Here is a 17272-nt window from a genome sequence, read left to right on the forward strand (position 1 = left end):
GGCAGCCACTTAATCAACTGAGTCACCCAGCATCACTAAAAATAAGAGCTCTTATTTTCACTTATTTTGTTAAACAATTCAAGCTTTACTTAATAAGCTTAGATATTGCACTTAACGAGAAGTAGAAGGCCATATGTGAAATGTGCCGACAGAGTGGAGCCCTAAATGATAGGGGAGGGATAGACTGCTGTAACTCAGGGAAAGAATGTTTATTGTGGTTCTGTGACAGACATGTTCTCTCTAACTTACTGTTCTTCGGAATTCAGGCCCTGGTTAACTCTTATTGCTGCTGCTGTTATGGCTAATTATTGCAGCTTCCTTAAAAATTAAGGTTATTGTTAACCACCCCAAATTTTTGACCTGTGTATTCCCTAGTCTGTTGATTCTTTTGATCCTGCTGTTTATTTTGTACGTAAGTTGTTACTTGCTGCTATTCATGTCACCCATGTCTGCATCCTAAAAATATTTGTTTAATATAATTTTATTTGGGCACTATTTGAGCTTGACCTTGTAGTACTTTTCCTGTCATATGTACTGTGTTCTTCTTCATAATGTACACATTAACTCTTACTTATAGTCTTTTCATGTTGGAGCTGACTTTTTTCTTTCTTTTCAAGTTTTTATTTAAATTCTAGTTAACATATATGGTAAAGTTGGTTTTGGGTGTAGAATTTAGGGATTCATCAATTACATACAACACTCTGTGAAAGCTGACTTTTATGGTAAAGAGTTCTGGGAATTGATTGATTGATTGATTTCAAATCAACCTGTATTAGAAATATTAGTAACAGTGTTGGGACTTTATGCTTCACCAGAAGTTGATGATCCGATGAAAGCATTTCCTTAGAAATAAGTTATTATTTATAACTAAATAAATATTTAAAATAACTAAATAAGTATTTAAACCATTTATTTATAACTAAATTATTATTATTTTATAAGTTAATAAGTGTATCCTTTATTCCTCTGACCTGTCTTCTATCCCTTTTTGTTTTGAGTGATTAAATGCTTTTTTTTTTAAAAGATTTTATTTATTTATTTGACAGACAGAGATCACAAGTAGGCAGAGAGGCAGGCAGAGAGAGAAGTGGAGGCAGGCTCCCTACTGAGCAGAGAGCCTGATGCGGGGCTCGATCCCAGGACCCTGGGATCATGACCTGAGCTGAAGGCAGAGGCTTAACCCACTGAGCCACCCAGGCACTCCAGAATGCTTTTTTAAATCTATTTATTTTCTTTATTCCATCTTTGGGCTTCACTGCTGCACTTCAGAAGGCTCTTTGGATCCCCATTACTAGTTGGACAAAGGAATTTTGTAAACATGGCATAATGCAGGAAAAATGAGCATAGTGTTCTTTTTTGGTTTGCTCGTAAGTCTCTAAGGAATCTTGATTTTCCTCAAATTACAGTTTTCTTGCTTAGGAAAAGTAGATGCTTTTATTCAGGGAAAAAAATAATGGTATTTGCTAACAAGTAACTTAGAGAGGAGAAGACACATCATAAATGCATCTGTTTATAAGCAGTTCCACTGGCTGTCTTAGAAAAGTTGGAATCCTCTAACATGTATTGGACACTACCTACTTGCCAAGCACTGTGGTAAAAGCTTAATTGTTTCATAAGAGGACAGATAATTTATAGTTAAAATGTTTTGTTTTTATGCCATAATGTATGAAGGAGACCCTATAGTCCTCTTTTTTTTTTTTTTTTTTTTTAAGATTTTATCTTTTGTTTTTTTAAGTAATCTCTTCACCCAACTTGGAGTTCAAATTTACAACTCGGAGATAAAAGTCACACACTCCACTGCCGAGCCAGCCAGGTGCTCCATCCTCTTTATTCTTATTAAGGTCAATTTTTAATTTCAGTATTTGGGAATTTTTTAAACAAAACAGAATAATGGTGAACTGGATCAAAGATTTAATATAAAATTAATTAGAACAGATGTTTATTCAGTTTTTGTTTAACCAAATCTCAAATCTTTTTTTTTTTTTTTTAAGGTAATTTGAAAAGTTCATCAGACAGAAATCCTCCACTCAGCCCTCAATCCTCTATAGACAGTGAGTTAAGTGCTTCAGAATTAGATGAAGATTCAATTGGATCCAATTATAAGCTAAATGATGTAACCGATGTACAGATTCTAGCTCGGATGCAGGAAGAAAGTAAGTATTTTAATTGTTAAAGTTGAGGTCTAGTTGAGGTATAATTTTGTTGGGGTTTTTAAATAGGTCTTAAGATGTGGAAGAATAGTAACAAATGTCGAAATTTCAGTGGCTTATTCAACATATAGACTTGCTTGTTCATTAACGTGTTTTCAGAGTTCATTTTACATAAAACATCTTGTATGAGGAGCAAAGAAAGGCAGGTTATACTCTGCTTCAATGACTGGTAACCATACCCTGCATGTTACTTTGTGCAGGAACTCTCTAGAGTAGTTACTACTCTATGACTTCGTATTTTCTTATTCTAGATCAGTGTTTCTCAACCGTTTTCCGTTATTAGCCCCTCAAGAGTGCCTTTTCAGACATTTTTTTTTTTCCTTTTTGCCTACCACCTCCCATCATGATATTTTAATACCACAGATCCACCCTGCATATCTTTATGTACTATGAGGACCATAAATTATTATGGTAACTAAGATTTTTTTCATACCCCAAGAATCAATTATTCCCCCTTGGGGACATAATCTCAGAATATATGATAGAGACTACAAAAAAAGAGACCTTTATGAGAAAATTGGAGTTATGACATTAAATGAAGCATAGGATCTTGCTTTGCTGCAGAGTAGTCCTTGCAATTTCTCAGGTCACAGATACCTTTGAGAATCGAATAAAAATTATATCCCTTGCCATCCCAAAATGCACATGTGCACAGATTTTTTCATACTATATTAAGGGTTTATAGATGCCCTGGCTTTCATTTTAAGATGGTGGAGAGAGTATTGCCTCTACATTTCTTTTTAATAGAAATGGCAATTCATTCTTATTTATATAGCTGCACTTTTCATATTTGTGCATAAGAGATTTAAAAAAATATTTCAGTACACAAAACGTGAGTAAATAAAGAAGAGGAATGAAAAGAGTAAGTGAAAATAATGAGACTAAGAAAATCACAGTGTCATTCTCAGGAGATCATAAAAGGATTCTCAACCTGAAGAAACAGGAAAACTTGAACATGTGAAATATCCTCACCTAATTGTACTGATAATGGTACACATTTTTAAAAGGCTTTTAGGGAGGATGGGATTGTTTTATGTTTTTAGTAAAGTATTATGGTTTGACTATACATTTTATAATAAAATACCACAGGCTTAACTCTGAAGCAAGCAGTCTCTCTCAAGTGACCCCTTTCTCTTTACAATGAAAAGATTCTTGAAGTACACATTTCAGAGTCTTGACAGCTGACTAAGGGTAATATGGAGCATTGCTATAATTTAATGAAATGCTTTCTACATTAGGCCCCTTTATATAAATAGGTAGTTTTATTAAACTATAACATTTATTAAGAAGCTGCAGAATGTTATCCTACTGATTCATTTCCCATTTTTACGTTACTTCTCATAGAAAACCAGAAAGATTTGGTGCTTGCTTTATTTATATTAAGCTCTAGAAACTAATAATATGGTACTCTTTTTTCTTCTGTAATTATATATAACTCCTCACTGAGACTGGTATTGTCAGCTAGTGAGAGGCTAGTTTTTGTCAGGGATGTGAAAGAATAAAGAATGCTTCCTTACTATAACTTAGAGTTAATTGTCTCATTTCCTCTCTGAACTCTGACTTTTTAGACCCTAGGATTTTGTTAGCAACTCAACCAGCTATTTGCTGTCACTTTCTTACTGTGTTTTGGTAACAAGTAAAAGAAATTTTAGCCTTACTTTAATTGTTCTTTGTAAGGCATCCCCATGCACAAATATTTCTTTTTCTGGTGAATAAAAAAAAAGATGCTAAAAATGTGCCCTATACTGCCTTCAAATGCCTGCCTTCAAATGCCTGTTTTGTTTTGTTTTTTAAGCAAATGATTTTTTTTTTTAAGCAAATGTTTTAAAGTATCATTTCTTCAGGGGTTTTTTTTGTTTTGTTTTGGGGTGTGTGTGTGTGTGTGTGTGCGTGCACGCGCGAGGTGTGTGTGGGTTTTTGGTTTTTTTTTTTAAGATTTTATTTATTTGAGAGAGAGAAGGAGAGAGCATGAGAGGGGAGAAGGTCAGAGAGAAAAGCAGACTTCCCAGGGAGTTGGGAGCCTGATGCAGGACTCAATCCCAGGACTCTGGGAAAATGACCCAAGCCGAAGGCAGTGGCTTAACCAAACTGAGCCACCCAGGCGCCCTGTTTTTTTGTGTGTGTTTTGTGTGTGACCCTTTCACTTCAGGGTCATCCCACAGATGTGCAGACAAGCAGTGTTAAAAATGAAGGTAATTAGAATGTTTCTGGAGAAACAATTTTCCTTCATATTTCAGTATGTAACAGATTTTTACCAGGGTTTTGTATTTCAGACAAGTAGATCAAAAGTTCAGTCAGTTTACTGTTTTATTACTAGTGAATCAGTACACAAATAAAGAAGAAAGTGAATTTTACTTGATTATTTTAGTATTGCTTTGTCCTACTCATGAAGTGGCATGAACAGAAATGTAGAATTACAGATTTTGGCTGTTGGCTGATTAAACCTCCTTATTTTTAATATGAGAAAAACACAATCCCATAGAGATTGTTGCTTCCTTAGGATCCCCTAGTACTGGAGGGCCTGCTTTGGGATCTGTGTTTTTCTTTGTAAAACAGTGTTCTTCGCTGGTCTGCTGTCTTTTGTTAGGTGTCTTTAATGCTGTGTTTGCTGTTATGAGACACTGAGTAACTTGTTGGTTACTAGTGAAACTTGTGGCTTGACTGAAGGACCAGATAGGCCCCAGGAATTTGTAGTTTTACAGATACCCTGGTGTGATTCTCACCCACTTCTTTGGGTACCGTATCGATAGAACTATCTGTGTATGAGTACCCATCTTAAAAGTTTGAATACTTCTGTATAATAGAGATTGTTAAATTAGGTTGTCCATGGTTATAGCAGGACTTGCTCAAAATATTAGCTAAATTCTGTACTTTCTTGAATAGTAATTTTTTTCTTCATTGAATATATATCAACATTTGTTTTTGTTCCAGAAGTTTTTATACTATTTGAAGGGCCTAATGTTCCTTGGGTGTTTCTGGAGATGTCAGGATACATAGGGGAGCCCTTTGAAAATTTGTTCTTGATGGCTTAGGATTTAAGCTTGTTTTACTGAAGTCTTGGGTTGTGAAGCAATTGAAATTCATTTATGCCCAAATATTGAATTCCTGAGGGTGGGATAGAAGTTTGCTTCATCAGTAACATCAATTCAAAGAATTTAGTATCCAGGGAGTTTATTTATCCACTGGTGTATTCTTTTCATTGGTGGCACAGTAATTATTTTCCCTTAATATTTCTTAAATGTTGATCTCAAATTTCGATTATTGTCTTTAGGAGTAGGAATATTTTCAAGTTTATCATTCTGTCTCTACTATAGATTTCAGATTTAAGAAGAAAATTTTGGATTGGGCAAAAGTTTATAGAATTCCATTCAATTTAAAAATAATCTTTTTGAATGTTTTAGGCATATGGGAGAATGTGTAAGATGATTCAAGTGGAAAGGGAGTTTTTCTTTACACTTTATAGCCTGTTTGAATTTCTCAATGGTATTCTTTTGTTTTTAAACTTCAAAAATATTTAAATGTTTAGAAATATACCTAAAGAAATGAAATAACACATTCATTATTGTCAGGTCTCCGTCAAGAGTATGCAGCCACCACATCTCGGCGCAGTTCTGGTTCATCTTGCAATTCTACAAGGCGGGGTACTTTTAGTGATCAGGAACTTGATGCGCAAAGTTTAGATGATGAAGATGACAATATGCATCATGCAGTATACCCTGCTGTTAACAGGTTTTCACCATCACCACGCAATTCACCTCGACCATCACCTAAGCAGTCACCCAGAAATTCACCTCGTTCACGATCTCCTGCTCGGGGAATAGAATATAGTAGAGTGTCCCCACAGCCTATGATTAGCCGCTTACAGCAACCTCGCCTTTCACTTCAGGGTCATCCCACAGATCTGCAGACAAGCAGTGTTAAAAATGAAGGTAATTAGAATGTTTCTGGAGAAACAATTTTCCTTCATATTTCGGTATGTAACAGATTTTTACCAGGGTTTTGTATTTCAGACAAGTAGATCAAAAGTTCAGTCAGTTTACTGTTTTATCACTAGTGAATCACAAATAAAGAAGAAAGTGAATTTTACTTGATTATGTTAGTATTACTTTGTCCTACTCATGAAGTGGTCTGTATGTAGATTTTTATTTAATTGATTTCTGGCTCTTTTTAAAGGTTTTGTTCTGCCAATTTATAGAACCTGGGTTGAGTTGTTATAAGACATGTACTTCCTATTAACTCTTCTATAATATGCTGAATGCTTAAATAAAGAATTCTGTTTTTGATTGCCAATTAATATTTTAACTCTTTCTTCATCTTAAAGAATGGTTTGATTTTTTTTTTCATTAAATTCTCTTGTTACAGAAAAACTAAGACGCAGTCTTCCAAACCTGTCCCGACCATCTAGTACACAAGTTGACTCAGTGAAAAGCAGCAGAAGTGACTCAAATTTTCAAGTGCCAAATGGAGGAATACCTCGCATGCAACCTCAGGCTTCAGCCAGTAAGTACCTTTATTGTACCAGTTATTTAAAGGAAAGTGAAAATAATAGGTAGTAATTTTGTACTGAATAGCTGTATTAAACCATATCTGCAGTAAAGTACAGTACCCACTTGTATCAGTACTTGTATCTGAATGAAACTTTGGTCTTTCCAGAATTTTAAAATAAGCGTGTGTGTGTGTGTGTGTGTGTATTTCTTAGAAACCTACACATTAGAAAATGACAAGTTTTTGTGGGAAATAGTCCTGGAACAGACAACTTAAAACCCAAGCAGCTTTCTTACTAGAACATTAATAAAAAGCAATAATCCTGCAAAAAATACTAGCATAATCAGAAGCATGTTAAATTTTCAGTGACTAAAATAAATACTCCAGCAAATATAGAACTTCATAAAAACAAAAAATTGAAGGTAACTTGATGAAAAGGAAGAGCTGAGAGCGTTGAATGAAGAAGACATATGCAACATAAACAACGATCAGAAAGAATCATGCAGAAAGAACTCCTGAGACAAAGGAGCCAGACTGAGCCAAGAAGTGATAAGGGAATAGATGGATACTGTGTACTTTGGTGTACAAGGTGATGAAAAATGAATTGAACACTTTCCAAAGAGTGTTACTTGTTAACTACAGTAGATAAGAGCATGTAATCCAATCAGGTTTAAACAAACTATCACAGTTCTATAATTTTAGAAATGCTCAATGTGCACCCTCTGTATCCCACAGCTCACATCAGTCTTGTAGTCTGATAGACCCCGTTCCTTTGTGGCACATTATGTCACCGGTTGAAGTGGTAGCTGTGATGTGCTCCTTCATTTCCTCAGAGCTGTGAAGAAGTAGCACAAACATGAGGTTATTGATTGTTCATTTATGTAACTTGTTTATTGAATAATACTACTTTGAAAGCATTTGATTATTTTTTCATTCCTTTATACTCTTTCTTGGCTCTGTTGTGTTTAGCTGACTTTGTGTATTTTGTGTTAAGCTGCTGTTACTTGGTGACTCAAAAAAAAAAAAAAACAGGCCAGGAAAAAATACATTTATGTTTTTAAATACATAAATAATAATGATAATAAATTAATAAATACATTAAAATAATAAAATACATTTATGTATTTTTATCACAAATGATTTATGTGATAACATCGATACATTTTCCTTACTTTCTAGTTGTATATATTACTTACATTACAGAAACTCATGTTGTGCTGGACCATACGTATATATTCCTGTTTAATCCTCACAACAATTCTGTGAAGTAGGTACAGTTATTAACATTTTGCAGATTAGGAAATAGGACCTTTGAATGGTTGAATAACTTATCTTTGATCATATGGCTTATAGGCGGGATGTTAGGATTCGCACCCATGTGCTCAAGAATCCAAGTCCACCTAGCGAGATTTGTCACATTTATGGTTTACAACTAAGATTTAAAAATAGTCCAGAATTATTGTCTGTTTTTTTGTAAGATGAGCCCTAAAATTTAAGGCACTGTAGAAAATTATTACACAGAGATTTATATACTTCATTTACTCAGCTGGATGTGTGCAACATGTTTTTGAACCAAGTTGAAATTTAAACTTAGTATTCCAAGTCTTACAGACTATGCAAGAGTGCCATTATGATACTCAAATGGTATACTCATAATTAGTATGAAAAATAGGGAATCACAAAACATTAAAAATAAAAATAAAGTAGCAATTCGAACTCTAAATTCTATCAAAATGGTGAATGATAACTTTTGTGCCTTTAAGTCTACAAATTAAGTCAGTTTGACCCTTGAGGACATTGTGTCTGGTTTTTTCCTCCTTGGTATATTTGCCTGAAACAAAAAACAGTGCACAATGTTAATACAACAGGAAAGAAAATTTTGTATCATTAAGATTAAGCAATAAAAATCATGCATATTACAAGCTGCACTTCTATAGCCTATGCACAGATAATCCAAAACATTATTTATATTTGTCCTTTTGTGCTTACTTTGAATGTTAAGTTCTCAGTTTCTCAAAACTTTATATCTCCAGAGACAGCTTCATGGCTCTTTGTTAAAACTAGCTATATCTATATTCTCTTTACTATATTCAGTAAATTCTCAGTACCAGTTCTTTACTCAGGGTTGTTCTCTCATGCCCTCATGTATGTTCTTTATTTGAACTACTCTAGCCCCTCAAAGCTGTATGGAAATAAAAATCCTCGCAGAAATAGAAGAAAATATAAAAAGTTGAGAACCTAGGATAAAAATGTTAATAGAAAAAATATATTGACCATATCTTAAACTTTGTAATAATTACTTGCCTTCTTTACCTACTGATTTCCTAGAATTTTTTTCTATAGGTGAATTATTTTTTTCTTTTTCCCCAGAAATTGATAATTAAAGAAAATATGTAGGGAAAAATAATGAGATTCTAATCACCAGTTTACTTTTAAGTAAAAAATATGTATGCAGTTTCATAGTGGTGTATTTCAACATTTGAACAGTATATAAGCAAAAGAGAAAACAAGGTACCATCCTTTTTTTTTTGTCAATTTCATATGCTTGTTTATTTTTATATTTGAAACTGTAGTGAAGCTTATTTACAATTAAAATGTCACAAATACTTATTTTAATGTAAAATCACAGTCCAAAAATATTTTTGGAAAAAGGTAAATCCAGAATTTTACCAAGTTTAAAACTTAAGTTTATTTTATAAAAATATTGTAAAGCCTTTTGTTTAAAATTAACATTATATTTTGTAATGTACTTATTTTTCTTAAAATTTTACATATATCTTTGATAGAAATGTATGTATGTGTTCTTTTAATTACTGTGTGTGTGTATACTGCTTTCATAATAGCCTTTTTATTTTGATATAGAATTATTTATAAATGTAATAGCAAGTCTTATATGTTTTATACATGAATTAGTATTTTTTATTTTTTGTGTCAGTTGGTTAGTATAATAGATGTTGCATTTTCTTTTCCTTTAAGTCTTTATTTTTCCAGCCTTTAAGTGGTAAAGCTTTGGTTCTTACTTGCTGGTCTGCATGAACCTAACTTTGCGAGGTTGCTGTTATTTCCACTTATGGGACCACTTCTTTTGCCTTGTACTATGCCGATCACTGTTTTATATGCTTATTTGCTATGGCTGCATTATTGTGGATGCTGGCATTCAAATACGAATATTATGAGAGTTCTAATATATTTTCATTTTTATAGCTATTACCAATTTCCAGCTTCTGTATTTGAAATGTGAGTAACTTAAAAAGTTAAAGAAAACCAGAGCATTGCAGAGGTCATGGATATATGTCATTTTCTCAGTTTCTCCAGTTAAAGGAAGGAATGTTTGTCAGGAACAGAGTTTTTTCAAAAGACTAGTGCCTTGCTAAGACTGCTAGAGTAGAGGTTCAGTAGGAAATTTAGTTTTCAGAAAGATACAGGAATTATCGGTTCAGAAATAAGAAAAGGGAGAAAAGCCCTAGAAGATCTGCTGGTTTAAAAAAATTTAATACTTAAAACTCTGGTTAGTAGTTTTAAATATTTATTTTCACATGAATTATCTCATTTGAATCTCACAACAACCTGTTTCTTTTCATAGAGAGAAAGCAGATGTCCATACGTATTACACATGCAGTAGCATATAACTAGAAAAGTGCAAAACCAAACCAAATTACTCCCTCCTCCCAACCACTCTTTGAGTCCCCTGATATCCTCCCAATAATTTTTTGATTACATCATGCTGACGTAACTGCAAATGAGTAGGCATCTTGGAAAATATTCCTGAGTGACTATTGGAGCATTATTGAACTATACTTTGTGGATATATGTCATTTTCTCAGTGAATTACCACAAATGAGTAAAATAATCCAGTGTAATATTTATCCACTTACTTACATTTAATCAAATGGAAGAATATTTTTGCATAAGATACAGAGTGTTACCCCAGCGAAAAGTTACATGGTCAGTATTCTACTCCAGACTTCTCACTGAAGAGGGAGTGTCCAAGACAGTGGTCAGCTTACATGTAACCAGACTGCCCTGAGGCCCATGGGGAAGGAATTTTCATCCAGATTTCGCTTGGAACCAAACCTTAAAAGATTACACTGATTATAAAATCAAATAAGTTATGATAAATCTGTGTAATGGGCTGATGTAAGAATGAATGGGATACTTCTAGAATTTCTTTTTAAGAGTAAGCAGCACAATGATGGTCAATTATCTAATTACAAAAAGATTTTATGTTTTTCTGACACTCCTATATATTTTGATTGAATACATCTGGGATGGTAACCCAACATGTATATTTTTAAGTGTCTCACTGATCCTGTAGTATATTCAGGTTTGAGAACCACTTGAATAGATCTCTGCTACAGAGGATCTTGAATGCTTAGTTCAGATCTCTGTTCAGATTTTATCTAGTGATCAATCACTCATGTGTCCTTAATTATTCAATAGATATTGGGTATATGTTATGTTATAGGCAGTGGGATTATAGATATAAATGAGAGCAGGTGCCCTTCAGTAGCACGGAGTGATTAGCAGGAACTTCTGTGGGAACAGAAGAAAGGCATTAAACTCTTTTGTGTGTGAAGAGGCTTTCAGGAATGTTATTGAAGTTATCTTTCTGCTAACTCAGGAGGAGCTCATGAGACCACATGAAGAAAGGAACGACAGATTTACCTAATAGTGTGATTGGTAATGAAGTCTTTAAAGTAGCACCCTGTTTATAGTGGTTTTTGTATGACTAGAGTGTAGGGTGCGGCAGGATGGTTAGTGCTTCCATTGATGAAGGATGAGAGAAATATGTAAGGCACAGACTGGGAGTTTTTTTAATATATTAAGGAATTTGGATTTCATCCTGTAAGTGTGGAAAGCCATGGTAGACTTTTTTTTTTTTTTTTTTTGACAGAGATCACAAGTAAGGAGAGAGGCAGGCAGAGAGAGAGGAAGAGCCATGGTAGACTTTTGATCAATGTTGCTTCTTAGAAAATCCATTCTAGTAGTAATAGGAAGAATGGATTAAAGTTGAGAGACTAGAAACCATTTAGAAGGCTATTGTACAATCATGGCAAGAAATGAATATCTGAACAAAGGCATTGGTACGGGAGGTGATGAGATCTGGATGAATTTTTAAAAATGAAAGCGGATATGTGACTTGGTAACACTGAGAAGATGGGAGGTGGAGAGGGAGAGAGGATTGAAAGGTGACTCTGAATGAGAATTTATAAGCAATGAAAGTTTCAAAACAAAATGTCATTGCCGAGTTAGGGGGAACACTGAACATTTTACCTGGCAGTGATTAACATTCTTTTGTAGTGGCTTATGCTTACTTAGTATTTGGGACCTGGAATTATTTTTAACATCTCTCCATATGACAAAATTATGTTCAATAATAATGAAATAGAATGGGTTATAATAATAATGGCTGGAGAAAATGCAGACAATGAGAAATACTTTTTTATTGAGTGTTATTTTATAACTATCAGTAAAAAAATTATATCAACATTACAAAAAAGGTATTTTTAAATCATTTTTTATAAAAAAGGAAAATGTTTTTACATATTGGTCTGTCACAGTAGTGAATACTATAGTTTAAGTTTCTGGAAATTTGCCAATAACTTCTTCAGAATTGATCTTTGTATACTGAAGCTCAAGATACAGTATAGCCAGATTTATCGGTTTCTCTTCAGTCATACTGACTGAAGAATAGTCTTCAGTTTTTAAATCTGAAAAGTTTTTCTTCTTCCCCACAATGCACCTGTTGCACAAGTAAGGAAATAGTCAACATAATGATAAGTTTGACAGAAATTCATAAATTTCCATTTTACAATACATTTCAGAAATTGCCATCTTGTCCATATCTTAGTTCCTTTGGGGATCAAATCTAAAGTTTTTTTTTTTTAAAGATTTTTTTTATTTATTTGACAGAGAGAGAGATCAAAAGCAGGCAGAGAGGCAGGCAGAAAGGTGGGGGGTGGGAAGCAGGCTCCCTGCTGAGCAGAAAGCCCGATGCGGGGCTCAATCTCAGGACCCTGAGATCACAATCTGAGCCGAAGGCCAAGGCTCAATCCACTGAGCCACCCAGGTGCCCCCCAATCTAATGATTTTTTAAATGTCTTCACAGCTGAAAAAATTCAAGCTGAAAAAATTCAAGTAATACTCAGTCACATGTAATTACAATTGAAGTAACTCAGATTCTGTTTCATTGACTTAATTATCACTGTACCACCATGGCTTATTTCTAAGCCGTGTAAATGTAGGAAAAAAAATATTGTACGAAAGGGGTTAGAAGCACATAGTAGTGTGCTAACTGATCTTGATTTCACATCTCTGTGACCTTAACTCTGGAAAGAAACGTGTAGTTGAATCTACCTATGATAGGGGAGACCATATAACTGGGAGTTCTGGTTATTTTTCATGTGAAATGCAATGTACATTAAAAGATAAGTATGTTCATTTAAATCTTTAATATTTGCTGTTAAAAGGTAATGGTACCTGCAGCAATTATTTCTAACTTAGGCTGACAAATTGTTTTCTTTAGGGAGGAGCATTTTATCACCAACATTGATTATTAATCCAGGACATGATGATGATTTAAAAAAAAAAAAAAGACCAAGCTGGTTTTATTTTTGCTCTGAATTCCTTATAGACCATTCACTCACTGCCCAGACTGCACTGGAGTGTGTGTGGCGGGGGGCTGGTTCAGCAGTTCCACTACTGCTGCCTTGATGCACATGAATAAAGTGGAAGGATTGGATGTAGGGAAACCAAAAAAAGATACTGTCCTAATCCAAATATAGGATGATGAAGGTCTGAGTTCGGTATTTAGGAGACAATAGGGGGATGTAAACAGAACTATAGGGATGACTAAATGGAATTAAAGAAAACTTTGAGCTAGAATGACTTGGAAAATGGTGGTGTATGTTTAACAAAAATACAGAGACTGTCGGAATTGGTATGTGGAGGAAGACATTAACCTAACTAACGTTGAATGAGAGAATAATATTTTTATTGTACCATCTTTGCTTTCCATGGTGGGTCTTGCTAATTTGGAATTAAATAAATATTAAGAGAGAAACCAGGGAAACAAGTATTTTTAAACAACTAACATGCTGAATTCTGTTATTATGGAAAGATTTGGAGACTTTCTGTTTACTATATCATTTAAAAAATGATTTTGTCTTTAGAAGGCTGATCAAATTAAGAGTGATAATTCAAATAAAAACTTAGTGTTCTTATTTGAGTAATACACCACTATGCAGTATCTTATGAAAATCACTCATTTCTTTGTCAGATTTATTAGATTTGTTGTATTAGACAAGTTTAGAGTATACGGCTTGATTCTGTTTGAGTCTGATTCTTCAGGTAACCATTGCATCGTTTTTACTTGTTTTGGATGCTGTTGTTACCCATGAAACTTGAGAGATAAAGTCCATTGGAGTTATCATAGCTATTAATTTCAGTAGGACTTTTCCAAAACAGATTACAGATGATATTTGATATTAAGCCCTCACTAAAAAAACTTTTAATGGTAATAGGTATTGTGGATTGCCAACATACATACCAGTAGTTACCTTTTGCCCTCATTTTCTCTATTCCAGTGATAGCGGCGCACTTCCCGTCCTTCAGATCCACTGGGCACACACTTACCTCAGGTCCTCTACCATCGCTTCCCATCTGCCTACAGTGTTCTTCGCAGATAGCTGTATGGCCTCCTTCCTCTCTTCCTTCAGATCTTTGCACAAATGTCATCTCAGGGAAATCTTTCTTGATCACCCCATTTATAATTGCAATTTAAATCTCCCATTTCGTGTCTCCCTTCCCTACTTGGTTTTCTCCTTAGCAGCTCTCACTGTCTGACTCTTTTCTTTCCCCTTTCTTTTCAGAATGTTAGTTCCATGAAAGTAAGAATTTTATCTATCTAGTTGGCTATTGAAGAAATCCAGTGTACCTAAAACAGTACCTGAAATAAAGTAGATAATTAACTATTTGAAAGAATGAAAAAAAGCAGCAGCAGCAGTGAATGAGTAAATGAATGATACTATGAATGGTTGGAAGTATGAATAATTATGCAAGTGGAGAATATTCAGTGATGATAGAATCCTGTATTTCTGTGGGATAGATATGAGGTAATTATAAAATTGATTTTTTTTTTTAAGGTTTGAAGAAGTTTTTAGTAGTCTTCCTGGCAATATTTAGGCTGAATTGGTATATTATTTAGCTAAGTAATGTGTGGAATACTGTAAAATTTGAAATCAAATATGTTTATTAAAAATATTTACTATTAGTGACGAACAAATTTGATATTTTGATTGGTTTACATATTGTAGATTTTCTCATCCATAAGAAACTATTTCTTTAAGTTTGCACTTTGCACTAAGATTTCCATCCCTTTTCCTTTCCGACTTAATGCACTAAGCATTTAAAGTTTTTTAAAAGCATTAATAGAGTCAAGCAATAGAGCAAAAGAGAAATTCTCCTTAATTCTCTTTGAGGATATTATCAAGTATTCCTTTGCCAACCTGATGATTGTTTAAGTGCTGGCCAGATTTATGGTTGTGGGATCTCTTTCTCTCTGCATATAAATCCTAGAAGTCCAACTTAAAAATCAGTAGAGTAACATTTTAGAACCACTTAAATAGGTAACTGTACTGGTAGATGTGGGTCTTTTCAGTTCAATGAAACTATAGTGAGCTTTAACTCTAGATGGCTCTGAGCTGCCATTTACATGCCAGGTTTTAGCGGTTTGTTGCAGTTAATAGATTAGGAGTTTTAGAGAAAGCTTAGAACTCCTCATTGATCACTTTAAGAAGCAGATGCTCTGACTCCTCCAAACCCGTCAACCCCAGCACACACTGTGCACCACGCCCCCCACACACACCTCTATCCATGCCATTTAATATGAGCATAGCCCAGATATGTTGCTACACAAAGTCTAAAGTACAAATTAGTTTTATTCTACAGCAAGATGATGTTGAATATATTAAAGCCCCTGGATTTTTGCTCCCTTGAGGACCTGCCTCGTTCTGAGTTTTCTTCTCCTTTTTGAGTACGGGGATTACTGTTTTATGTTAGGGCAGTTCATCTAACAATAACTGCTTTGCCAAAGTCTGCTTTTTTGCATTGAACAAGTACTACTTTTATTTTATTCTATACTGTGTGCTTGTGTTCATCACTTTTACTTAATTAGCTTTATATTCTTTGCATCCTGTAGCATGTTTGCCGGTGGTTTGCTTTCTCTTTGATATTTTGATTGGTTTACATATTGTAGATTTTCTCATCCATAAGAAACTATTTCTTTAAGTATGCACTTTGCACTAAGATTTCCATCCCTTTTCCTTTCCGACTTAATGCACTAAGCATCACTTTCAGATTCTTCTGCTTCTAGGTTTCTAACATATTTTCAACTTATGGTTTCTGTTCCTTGATAAATTTTCAAGTATGTATAAAAATATTCAAGTTTACAGAAGCTATAGCCTTTATCTTGTCCTTCCAGGCAAATATTACAGTTCCTTATTTTTCAACAGCTTCGCAAAGGCTGAAAAATTTGCCTCGTACTTCCCTCAAAGCCAAACAGTTGCTTCAAACTTCATCTACAAAAAGAGGTAACTACAGCCTCTTACTAAGTTTTAAATTTCAGCAAATGATCTAATAGTTAAATCTTATACCTTTTGGTATACTGAGTCATTGATGTCTGTAGGGCACATTTTCTTTTTTCTTTTTTTTTTTTTTTTTTAATAAAGTAATGTGGATTCATTCTCTCTTGGATAAGTCCAGAAGAAACTTATTTTCTGCAGAGGTACGTATTGGATTGCTCTTCTGAAAGGAATAAATGATATGTAGCATTTTCTATTAGAGAATTTATCATTTTTCTTACCAACCTAAAACTGAAGGTCATTGTTTTAGCTTAATGTAGATGAACTAATAAGTGCTTTAAAATTAACCAAATGCCAGACATTTTGTACGTGAATTTTTTTCTTCTGACTTTGAGTTTTGGATTTACTTATCTGTAGGATGAAATGGGAATGCTTTCCTTTTAGAAGTTGATAAACATTAAAACACAAGATGTTGTGGTTAATTGGTAATGTTTGGACTTATTTACAGGAGTGGTAGCTTTTTTAAGAACTGAAAGTTGAAGTATGTGAAGGTTGGACACCAAAGCTATCATTTTGGTTTGAACAGATTGGATGTATGAGCAGCTAGAGAGAAGTAGAATTGGGGAAAATACCATGGAATTCGGTAGGACCAGCAGTAGTAAGAATGAATAGAAGCCTCAGAGGAAATGGGACATAACAAATATAAGCAGTGAGGAAAAATATTAACCCTATCCAGGACATGTAGATTTCTCGACAGTTTCAGATCTCAGTAAATAACAAAGATATATGAGGAGGATAAAGTATTAAAGGACATTATGTGGAAAGAGGAGATTTGAGATTTGATAGTTGAAGAAAAAGATTTTGTTAATACGGGTACAAAAACACTGAAATACATATTTTGGCAAGTTCATTTATATGTAAATGTTTTAGCAATGATTTGGTAAATTAAGTATGATTTAAGGAAATAGTTTTAGATAATAGAATCTGAAGGGAAGA

At 33.9% G+C, this 17272-nt stretch overlaps 1 protein-coding gene across 4 annotated transcripts in view; it reads left to right on the top strand.

Annotated features, from left to right (window-relative positions):
- Positions 1-17272, top strand: part of SLAIN2 (SLAIN motif family member 2) — a 96426-nt gene that overhangs the window by 53807 nt on the left and 25347 nt on the right. For 3 of the 4 annotated variants that reach the window (XM_032334252.1, XM_032334250.1, XM_032334253.1), the window contains 4 exons: positions 1992-2153; positions 5780-6139; positions 6573-6710; positions 16208-16285. In XM_032334252.1, coding sequence (XP_032190143.1) covers positions 1992-2153; positions 5780-6139; positions 6573-6710; positions 16208-16285 — 738 coding nt within the window. The remainder of the gene's footprint in view (positions 1-1991; positions 2154-5779; positions 6140-6572; positions 6711-16207; positions 16286-17272) is intronic. The other variant, XM_032334251.1, reaches the window with a different exon arrangement.

Source organism: Mustela erminea, chromosome 2 (assembly GCF_009829155.1).
Source record: "Mustela erminea isolate mMusErm1 chromosome 2, mMusErm1.Pri, whole genome shotgun sequence".
NCBI classification, from domain to species: domain Eukaryota; kingdom Metazoa; phylum Chordata; class Mammalia; order Carnivora; family Mustelidae; genus Mustela; species Mustela erminea.